This window comes from Cupressus sempervirens, chromosome 9 (assembly GCF_028749045.1).
Source record: "Cupressus sempervirens isolate cs-2001-9-10 chromosome 9, ASM2874904v1, whole genome shotgun sequence".
Classification (NCBI taxonomy): domain Eukaryota; kingdom Viridiplantae; phylum Streptophyta; class Pinopsida; order Cupressales; family Cupressaceae; genus Cupressus; species Cupressus sempervirens.
In genome coordinates, this window is record NC_143126.1 from 537,045,229 (window position 1) to 537,057,274 (window position 12,046).

Here is a 12,046-nt window from a genome sequence, read left to right on the forward strand (position 1 = left end):
TTGTGGCCACTGTATAACATCCTTCTTCGGCATCGTACGACCATATTGCACTACTCAAAGTACGACCCTTGTCTTGCCACCATACGATTTCCACAAGGCCTACAGTTTGTCCCTCCCTTCCGTATGTTTCTTATTTGAGTACGGGACTGGAACATTATAGTGGTATCAGAGCTTTGGTCCTGCCAGCTTGCAAATAGTGAATGAGAGTTTATAGTCGTAAGAGAACAAGAACCCATTTCGTTGATAGAATGGCTGTCAAACGAGAACCCACAGCTGCCGAGGAATCAGGCATAGATCAATGCTACTCAACAACTCATGGAAGAGATTTTCAAGAAGTTAGCAGACAATAAAATATGTGGAGAACAAAATGGTCATAGTGCAGACTTGGTGTCAGGTAAAGAAAAGCCTCATATAACACGATCTCGACCTTCCATGCTGTCTTTTCCCCCGCGGATGCAGGCACTGCCTGTAGGGAAGCAACCGACCTTTGAAGAAATGCGAGAAAATTGAGAGAAGACTAGAAGAATGCGAATTTGGAGGAAGATATATCCTACAAAGATTATGCAGATCTGAGAATGAGATATTCAAGAGGCAGAAACAAAGGATATTTTAATGATGATCTCAAGAGGAAGTTGAGTAAAGTAAATCTGTCACCATTTGATGGATCTGGATCCATATCTGAGCAAGCACGGGTAATGAAGGTAGATACTCACTTCTAGCTTAATCCCATGCAAGAAGACGAAATAATTAAATTTGAGGCCTTAGACTTGGAGGGAGTTGCACATTAATGGTGGCATCACAACACCATTACACTGGGGCATGATCAAATAAATACCTATGCGGAATTCACTAAGAGATTGATAGATCGATTTAACGGTAAAGATCCGGAACTCAATTTCAAAGATTTGGTGTAACTGAGGCAAACTAGATTGGTTGACTAGTACATTGCAGAATTTCAGATACTCTCTATTTTGGTCACAAACTGACAGAACCGCTAAAAGGTTGGGTAAAAGGGTTCAATCCTGCCACCCTGTCGGAGGCCATTATAAAGACAAGGAGTATGGCATCATCAACGACATCATCCTCATGAAGTTACTCACATTTCTAACCGCTAGTGTTTCCAAGGGACCAAGATAATAAACCTCCACTGAGAAAGTCATTGTTGGACGAAGCTACCGGACAGGAGCTCTGAAGGAAGAAACTATGTTTCAACTGCAAAGGACCATGGGAACCTAGGTACAGATGTCTTGGGAAAGGAAAAATCCACTATATTGAGGAAGATATACCCTCCGAAGACAACCAACCCCATGAAGACACCAAAATGGTTAGTTTGAGCTGTACAAAAAGAATTGCAACATTGGTGTGACACGAAATTTCACCCTAGCCGGTAGCTCGAGGTGCACGGTATTTCGTGTATGAGGAATCCTTCAAGGGCAAAGGGTTATGGTGATGCTCGATAGCAGAGCCACTCTAAACTTCATAAACTCATCTCTTGTAAAGCGAAGAGGTCTACTTGCGGAAACGCACGTAGGATTCCAAGTCAAGGTTGCTGGAGAGACACTTCTGCCCTACACACACCTTGTTTCTCAGCTAAGTATCACAATGGCGAATCACACGGTGACTGAGGATTTCTTCATAGTGGACCTTAATGATATGGAGGCAACTTTTCAGCGTGATGATGTTGTCTGGGTTGTACATTGTTTTGTCTCGATAGAACCTATAAAAGGGCAATGGTGTAATGTCCCCATTTCCAAGACCAATTTTAATAAAGTTAATATAAGGAATAAATAAATAAATATAATTATAATTGCACTTGATAAAGTTAAATAAATAATAATACCACATTTATAAAGTTGAATTTAATAAATAATATTATATATATTAGTAAAATAATAATAAAAATAAAATGAATAAATTATAATATGAATTATTATTCAATTAACTATTTGATATACTAATTAATATTATATAAATAGTACAATATGATATTATATAATCAGGGACCATAATATTATTCTCATGATGATGATAACAATAAAAAGATTAAATAATCTAATATAATTTAATATAACAAACATATAAATATTACTACCAAAGGACACGATGGTTGAAGTTGGAAAATATAAAATAGAGGAAGGAAAGCTAGAGTAGAGGGAGGATAGACGGGGAGAAAAACAGGAAAAGAGACAGGAAGTAGCCACCATCGACAGAAACCAAAACACCATGCAAAAGCACTCTAAAGATACTAGACGTGAATATAAGATCTGACGTAGCAATTTTTCCAAAGAGAACAACCAACCCACGGGAAGCTAGGCATTCCAGACTCAGTCCCTTTCTACTTGGAGTCACATATAGGTCACACAGAGTAGCAAACCGATTACATATAGATGACAACAAACAAATAAACAATACAAACCCATACGGGTATAGGTGATCAGACACCGCTATTTTGTTCCTAGTAGACAAAATTCATCAAATAAACCAGTTGCAAAGTATGATTGTTATATTACCAGAAAAAGGGATCATCCCAATAGAACAAACCAAATAAACTCATCTGAATGAATACGAGAGAGGAATAATATCAGTGATATCCATTAATTAACCAAAGTGAACCAGGTAATTCCATTATTGAGAGATATTAGATCAGAGCAGAGTTCCAAGAGAGGTCACCGACAGGGGTCATACTTATGATTCGAATCAACAACATATCCTGTGTATTGGAGTTGGACAATGCAATTTCATAGCAGAAATGTAGCACCAGCAATCATTGACGTTGAATCCATCTTGGAGCAAACACAGTGTTGGGAGATTGGTCAGTTAATCTACAAACCACATCAACCTTGGAAGACAATTTGTTAATATAAATCAAGGACATTAAACTGCAGATGCAATGTTATGACATGTTCATTCTTACCAAACTCAAGGCTCGATATGATACAACTAGTGAATGAAATAATACTAATTTTAATCTGAGGAGAACTATGGAGCAATAACAGTAGATAGAGATTAAACAATTATACCAGATCGAATATCACATGGTAAAAGAAACATCAAATAACCTACTGTAACAGAGAGGGAAGGGCGTGGTAATCCATGAGAATGATAAGAAGATTCTCATCTAAGAATCAAACCTAGTAGAGACCTTAGAGCACTAAATGTGAATATAACATTAAGTCATCCAACAGACATCAGACTGTCCGTCTGAAATTGCAAGGATATTATAACTTAAGTAAAATCATTGACTAGTAAGAAGCCTCTTATAAGTCATTTGAAGGACTCAGTTCAAATCCCATGGACCTAGACCTAGGGACATTACAAATGGACACCTCCCCAGGATGATCTCCAAAATATTTTGAGTGAACATGATAAAGTTTTTATAGACATTCCTCTTGGCATACCACCTCATTGAGGGTTTGAACATACTATTGAATTAGAAGCAAAAGCCAAACCGGTCATAACCACACCCTACCACCATCCCAAGAAATTCAAAGATGAGATCAAAAAGACGATTTAGGAACTGTTGGAGAAAGGATGGGTCCGTCCCAATTCTAGCCCTTTTGTGTCATTAGTGGTATTGGTCAAAAAGAAGGATGGGACGATGTGCATGTGTGTGGACTACCATACGTTGAACAAAAAAAAAAATAGATATCCCATTCCAAGGATAAATCAATTGCTAGATGAATTACATGGTGCAGTCTATTTTTCGAAAATAGATCTCCGTTCTAGATACCATCAAATCCGCATGAGGGAGGAAGACATGGAAAAGATGGCCTTTCGTTGTCACTATGGGCATTATAAGTTCTTGGTCATGCCGTTCGGATTAACGAATGCACCTACTACATTCTAATCATGCATGAATCACATCTGCAACAAACAATTGCGTAGATACTTAGTGGTATTTTTTGATGACATTCTTATTTATAGTAGGACATGGGAAGAGCACTTGAAGCATCTGGATGAAGTCCTAAGGATCATGAAGGATTAGTCTTTGTTCACCAAGCAATCCAAGTGTGAATTCGGTATGACAGAAATATTGTACCTCGGACATGTTGTCAATAAATATGGAGTTCAAGTTAATCAGGAGAAGATTTAGGCTATCCTTAATTGGCCTCCCCCAAAATCAATCATGGAGTTGCAAGGATTTTTTGGACTGTGTAGTTATTACCAGAGGTTTGTAAAAAGGTTCTGTCAGCTCAGCGCACTAGTAATAGATCTGACAAGAAAGAGGTCCTTCCAATGGAATGAAAATGCGCAACTCACTTTTGATAAGCTAAAGGAAGCAATGAGCACTTGTCTCATGCTTGTTTTACCTAATTTCACTCGATCGTTCGTTATGGAGTGCGATGCATCCGAAGAAGGCATTGGCGCAATACTGATGCAAGATAGACACCCCATAGCCTATCAGAGAAGGAAGCTTATGCAAACAGAATGCTTATATTCCATCTATGACAAAGAGATGTTGGTCATCGTACATGCACTAACCAAGTTCCGACAGTATCTGGTGGGTGCCAAGTTTATTGTTCTTATGGATCACAATAGTTTGGGATATTTTCTAGAGCAACGAGGCTTGAACAAGAGGTAACAAAAATGGGAAAGCAAGGTTTACGCTTTTGATTTTGACATTGAATATGTGAAAGGAAAAATCAATGTGGTTGCAGATGCTTTGTCCAAAAACCTGTCATTTGCTTACTGACCCAGATTTCAGCTGACTAGAAAGCACATTTATTGGTAGAATACTCCAAAAACACATTTGCCTGTGAGCTAATGGATGGAAACACCCAGATGATTGGTACAAAGTGGTGGATAACATCATTTACTATAAGAATTAGATATATTTAGTGTCAGAATCCAAATTGAAGTAGAAAATCTTGAAGGATGTACACTACTCACCCTCAGCCGAACACCCATGCTTCCTCAAAACTTACGAACATCTCAAGGAGAGGTTTTCATAGAAAGGTCTTCAAGGAGATGTATTGCAGTATGTAATAGAGTGTGCGGTCTGCCAGCAGAACAAATCTGAATATACTCTACCTGTTGGATTACTGCAACCTCTGCCAATTCCAAAACAGAAGTGGGAAAGTATCTCGATGGATTTCATAACTGGACTTTCCAAGTTGAACAGAAAGGATTGTATCTTCATAGTGGTTGATGGACTAAAAAAGTACGCACATTTCTTTGCCATCCCCTTAGATTTTTTAGGCCGCATAAATTGCCGATCTGTTTTTTAGAGAAGTATTTCGTCTGTACGAGTTACCTCGAAACATTGTTAGTGATCGGGATGGGTGATTTATCAATATCTTTTGGACAAAACTGTTTCGGTTAGCAGGGATAAAATTATCACCAAGTACTAGTTACCATCCTCAAACAAATGGACAAACGGAGGTTGGGAACAAGTGGCTCAAAAGATACCTTTCAGAACTACATTTTTGAGCAACAACAGGCGTGGATCAAATGGATACACCTAGGGTAATATTGTTACAATACCACGTACCACATGTCCATCAGGATGGCACCATTCAAAGCTCTATATGGGTACGAACCCCTTTCCTTCATCGACACAGTTCTGGGAGACAATCGCACAGCAAGGGCGAGGGACTGGCTTCAGGAGGGACAGGACATCCTAAGATACCTGAAGGAAAACTTACAACGGGCACAGAATCAACAAAAGATGTACATCGAAAAACACCGAATAGAGAGGAGTTTTGAAGTAGGAGAATTGGTACAAAATCTGGGTACAAAATATCCTATTCTTCAACTCTACATATAAATACATGTATACACTATGTGAGAATAATGCTCAAGTTTATGCTTCTATGATTGAAAGAGATAAGCATACTGTCTGAAACCCACCTTCCAAGGAAGAGGATAGGTGTAAGAAAAGGTAAGTGAGCGGGCTCATAAGTAGGTCATAGTGGCTGAGGACAAAGAGAGCACTTACAAAGTCAAGTAACCCCTTACAACCTCCGCCCAATTCCACAAGATGGCAATAGAAAATAAATATACATACACTTTAAAATCCATCTTGTGAGAGAGAGAACCCGAGCTGTAAGATAAGTGTAGCAAGCGGGCTCGTAAGTAAGCTGCCCTAGAAGGACCATTACGGCCTAGGACAAAGAGGTCACTAAACAAAGTCAATAAATCTCTTACAACCTCCTCCCAACTCTACAAGATGGCAATTGTCTCTAGGGACACAATACATAGCTGGGGAAAGTAGGTACAACCGTACAAGCCACCAAGCAGACTGTTGTTGTAGACATCCACTAATGGCTTGTTGTAGAAATGGTTTCAGGCAGACCCATCACGTCTCTTCAAATCCAAGCATATGTTCGAGCAAGCAAGCATGTACGTTGCATATGTTTTTCATGTTGTGATTGCAGGATATAAATCCAGAAGTGTGTTATAGAAAAGAGAAAATAGGACATCTGCCCAATTCCACAAGATGGCAATAGAAAATAGATGTACATAGTACATACCATTTCAAATCCATCTTGTGAGAGAGAGGACTGAGATGTGAGAGAAGGGTAACGAGCAGGCTCGCAAGTAGGTAGTCTTAGAAGGACCATTGAGGCCTAGAACAAAGTGGTCACTTAACAAAGTCAAGAAACCTCTTACAACCTCCTTCCAACTCTACAAGAGGGCAACTGTCTGTATGGACACAATACATGGCTGGGGAAAGTAGGTACAAGCAACCAAGGAAAGGGTTGTGGTAGTTGGCTTGGTGCAGAAATGGCTTCAGGCAGAACCATCATGTCTCTTCAAATCCAAGCATGTGTTCAAACAAGCATGTACGTGTGTATGTGTATATGCTATAAGATTTTTACGTTGTGATTGCAGGATCTAAATCCAGGAGTGTGTTATTGAGGAAAGATTTAGTTGGTAAGCTGCAACCCTAAACCTAATTTGTTGCATTTGTCATTTTAGGGCGAATTGGGAAGGGATCATTAAAGAGACTGATATTTATAAAGTGTTTGTGTACACATTTGTGTATGGACAAACCCAAAATGAACCCAGACACCCAAAAAAAGTCACCCCAAACCCGAACCTGAGCACTAACTGGAACCAGCAACTAAGTTATAGATATAGGTGCAAGATAGAAACTTAATATATAGGATTTCTTTTGAATGATTAAGAGACTGTTTTTCAAAATACCGAAAACTGTAACATACCAAAATAACATGGTACATATCGATTTCCATGCAACTATGAGTAATATCAGTTGTCGAGGTTTTCTTTAAGTTTTTTGAAAGTATGGAAACCAATTTCATGGTGTAATTGTCTGTGTGTGTTTCCGCATTTTGAAGTTTTTATTATTGTGTGATGTGTGCAATGTTATTCAATGTTACGACATAGTCTTCAGGGTTAAAAAAATTCTTTTGCCTAAAAAAATTCTTTTGCCTAACCAAATTTCCTAAAGACTCAAGGAATTTGTAATACTGATACACTCAGAAAAACACTAGAAGTGGGCTTGGTTGCCCCCAGTCTGGTCTGCAGTGCATGTTGTCGGTAAATATTGTGTAGCCGACGGATTGACATCGTCGGTAGAAACTGTGTCAGCCGACTTGATTGTCTTCAGTGTTTTTGTATGCTGTAGCCGACGTCGTCAGTAAAGATTTTGTAGCCAACAAGTAAATAGTTTGTAGCGGACATAATGTTTGTGGCCGACTGACTCCTTCGGGAAGGTTCGGCAGATAGTATTTATATCTCGTCTGGGATCATTGTAAATGATCATTCATCTCATGAAGCATAATGTAATGTTCTGGCATATGCGAATAATCTACAGAGTTCTGCTGTTCATGTTCCATTGTCTGTATGCGTTCATTTATTTTACCCATACGGTAAACAGTGCATGCAGGTAAAGTGTGAACATTGGGCCTTTTGGCTAGGTTCACCAAGAGTGAATTTGGTGCATCCTTCACAAAGCATGACATTATTTTTCGCTTTTTGGCTTTTCCTTCAGAGTGTAATTTTTGCTTCTGTTAAGACATTTTATGATTTCGAGAGTTGTTTCCAAGAGTTGGCTCAAAGATTTGTTTGAAATTTAGAATATAAAAAGAAGAATTAAAATATAAAGCTGGGACAACCTAGCCCATACAATCCTTGCAGGTACGGTAATGGCTTTTCCATTTTGCCCGTATCCATTATAGGTAAGAAATGTTAATGTTTGTAGTTGCAGGAGACATTTTTCATACCTGCAATCATAGTTGGAAAACTCGCCAAATGCAAAAACTCGCCAAGCCCCCCAAAAGTTTAATCGGGAAAAATTCGGCGATTTAAAAAAAAACTCGGGAAAAACTCGAGAACCTAAAAAATCGCTGAAATTTAATTAAACATATATTTATTTTGCAAAATTTAATGAGAAGATACATCCAATAAGTTAATTAAAGAAAATACAAAAGAAAGAAACGAAGTTTAGATATATATAAATGTATAATGCGTACAAAATTGCATTCTCATGCAGAATGCTCATGGTAGGAAGCAAAATAGTAAATTACTAAATAGTTTCAATCTGTCAAACTAGAAGTAAATACTAAAAGTCTAAATACATCAATACAATTTGACAATGTCAATCACATCTTCCTCTTTCCACTTGCACTAGCAAGAAAGCGAGGGGGTCTAGTCCTAGAAGAAGTGCCTCGCATTGAGATAGGGCGTGAGCTGCGTGACTGTGAACTCTGTGGTTGTGCCCCCTCGCTCGACGTCCCTACTAACTGGCTCGGTGTCCTAGATGAGGATGCATCTCCTCCTAATGGTAATGCCTGATCCTCGCCTGAATCATCATCATCCTCGTCCTCATCCTCAATGTCATCCATAGTGAACTGAAAATCAGCGTTAGCCTCCCCCTCCATGGCCTGCCTCTCCAAATCAGCGATCTCATCTGGTGTAAACAATGGACTTGGCTCTTGTGCTGTCCAATCAGAATAAGGATCTATCTCATCTAAATCAAGCAGACCAGGTAGTTCTAAGAGCTGTGCCTTTTTTATGCGCAACTTAAGATTATAGTGCACATAAACAAGGTCATTAAGCCGTTTTTGAGTCAATCTATTTCTTTTCTTTGTATGGATGGACTCAAATAAGCTCCAATTGCGCTCACAATGGGATGAGCTACAAGGTTGGGATAGGACTCTGAGAGCAAATTTCCTTAAATTGGGGGTATTGCCACCCCAACTTGCCCACCAAGCATTTGCAAAACAAAATTAAAAAAGTTATAAAGCAATAAAAAAAAAAATCAAAAGCACAAGTTATCAATTAGCAAAAATTTTAAAGCTTGACGCTTTACCTGGTGCTTGAGTAGATCTTGCTCTCTTTGCTAGCATAGAAGAGAACAAAGGACCCCTTGATTCCACATAGATTTGTTGTTCCGTCACAATAAGGTCTCTCTCCTCTTCACTTGATATCATTCTCTCAATGCATTTAGAGAGACCTTCCATGACCTCTCCATTAGGATCTGAGTAGGAATCATCAGCCCTAAAACAAATAGAAAAGGATATCAAGTCTTACTACACAACCTTAAAAAGTAAAGTAAAATAAAGACTTATTAAAATCCCAACTTCAACGACAATCAATTATCATAGTACCTGAATTTGGGATTGAGGAAGTAGCCTGCTGCATGAATAGGTTGGTGGAGCATATTGTTCCACCTCCTATCAATTATTTCCCAAACGGGGTCAAATTTGAGACTATCCCCGTGATAGTAACTTCTAACAGCCTCTTTCGCCCTATCCATGGCCTCATAAAGACCTCCCATTGGGGATTTCTGCCCATCACATGTGCGCAAGACTAGAACCAGGGGCAGAGACATCTACATTTGAAATTTGAAAAATACAAATTAGTTAATAACATAGTAAGTTATGAAATGATAATGAAACTTGAATACACTAAAAATATAATGAAGTTACCTCCACAATCTCCTTAGCTTTTGCAAAAAAGCTATCATCAAACACTATTCGTGCCACAGCCTCTCCTTCGGGCTTCTTTGAGTAAGGTGAAGCAACCCAATCAGCACACACAAACATTTGCTTCAAAGCCAATATGTGGTCAAGAATACTTTGCAACGTCAAGAAGACCATTGCAAACCTTGTCATAGCAGGTCTCATCAAATCTTTGCCTTTAGTGGCTTTTCTCATCAAACTGAGAACCCATGGGTGATTATAGATATATTTCGTGACTCGCCTAGCATCTTCCACAATTGGACTCACCCAATCAAGTTTTCCTATGTCCTCCAAAAGAAGGTCAAGGACGTGTGCTGCACAAGGTGACCAAAAAAGTGTGGGATGCCTCTCTTGGAGAATTCTACCTAAAAGATTAGCAAAAAATCAATAATCAATAACAAACTTTCCATATTTAGTATTTATATTTAGTATTTACAAATTACATCAAATCTAAATTGAATAATACCATTATCCATAGCATTACATTCATGATTCATATTGATTCAAATATAAAAAATTAAATCTACCTGCTGCCACATATGCTGCTGCATTATCTGTGATTATTTGCACCACAATCTCTATTCCCACCTCCATGACAACATTCTCCAACATTAAAGCCAATGTGGCTGCATTTTTCACTTTGTTGGAGGCATCGACAGATTTTCAAAACACCACATCATCTTTGCAAGCAATCAAGAAGTTAATAATGGTTCTACTTCTTCCATCTGTCCACCCATCAGATAAAATGGTGCAGCCATACTTCTTCCACTCTTTCTTTTGGTCTTCTATCAACAATGTTGCCCTACCAACCGCTTTGTCAAGCAACCTACAAAATTTAGGTGTAATATTAAATAAAGTGTAAGTGTTAGTAAAAAATTAGAAAATAAGTTATAACAATTAAGATTTAAAATATAACAATGAACTAAAGTGAATCACAATTATTTACAATTACTAAATAGTAAAATACTAACCTTCCACTCATATCCTTGCGATTAGGCGGCTTGTACCCTTTGCCTGATATTGTCATTGCATTCACCATATTGACCCAATAGGGACTATTAGCGGCATTCATTGAGATATTGTTGAAAAACCAAAAATCAGCTGCTGCAATATCAGTTTGCTCATGCACCTCCTTAAACCATGCAGTGCCCTCTAATGATGGTTGTGCTCCAGGTGTGTTCCTGGGCACAAAATAACCACCTATCCCTGATGGGGATCCGGATGGTGATGATGAAGAAGTAGGAGATGTAGAAGAAGTGGAACCGGTAAATGAGAAATTTTGTTTGCGGATCCGTGGGCCACGAAGAGATCCTGGTATGTTCTCAAGTGCTTCTTCTTCCTCTTGCATATCAAAAGGAGCTCCTTCTGATGCAGCTATGGCTGCCCTCATAGCTAATTTTTCCCTCTCCCTGTTCAAGATACTTTACATCAAATCTTTGTTAATGGGCTGATTGATGTAAAGTATCTTGAACCCATTTTAGTTTTGTTTCCGTAGGTAAGTGTAGCCGTCAGCTATCTTTGTACACCCTCGGAAACTTTTCCTGAGGGGTATTTAAGCACGACTTGTAGGTAGTCGTACATATACATTTCAGATTTTTTTTTTGTATTGCAAATTCTTGTTGGAGTTCTCTGTTGTTCGCCATTTTGGAAGTGAAAGATCTTCCCTATTTGGCTTGTGTGGTTTCAGTGTGATTCAAACTTCACCCTATTCCGTGGTTGCATGTAATACTTTGATTGGATTTGGAAAATCGGAGCACCATCTTTTGGTAAATATTAATTGATTATCTCTATGTCTACTTCTCCATTTTTGCTTGTTCATGGTTGTATTGTTTGCACTTTCCCATGACATTATTCTGTCTGTACGTCTACACCATTGAATCATCTCAATATTGGCACCAAACATCATCGTCCAACACTGTACGGCGCACATACCGTAGGACCTTCTGGGCATCCTAGACACCGTACGGATACCACAACATATACCATACAGACTAGCAATAGATACCATACAACATGATATAATAACTATACGGACTGGAAAAGACACTGTATTGTCTGCCTCCATAGTACAGACTCCTATTTGTGGCCACCGTACAACATCCTTCCTTCTCACCGTA

General features: G+C 38.6%; 1 protein-coding gene across 1 annotated transcript; it reads right to left on the reverse strand.

The window, feature by feature from the left end:
- Positions 1 to 10,460: 10,460 nt before the first annotated feature.
- LOC149539722 (uncharacterized) lies at positions 10,461 to 11,319 on the reverse strand. The gene is made up of 2 exons (XM_089802608.1): positions 10,901 to 11,319; positions 10,461 to 10,755 (listed from the first exon to the last, which is right to left on the reverse strand). The coding sequence occupies exons 1-2, from the start codon at positions 11,317 to 11,319 to the stop codon at positions 10,593 to 10,595; spliced, it is 582 nt and encodes a 193-aa protein (XP_089658734.1). The 3' UTR covers positions 10,461 to 10,592.
- Positions 11,320 to 12,046: the final 727 nt, after the last annotated feature.

Excerpts from the sequence above, each read along its gene's own strand:
- LOC149539722 (XM_089802608.1), bottom strand. The coding sequence starts at position 11,319 with ATGAGGGCAGCCATAGCTGCATCAGAAGGAGCTCCTTTTGATATGCAA. Across the intron at positions 10,756-10,900 it reads CGCAAGGATATGAGTGGAAG|GTTGCTTGACAAAGCGGTTG; the intron begins GTTAGTATTTTA and ends TAAATTTTGTAG.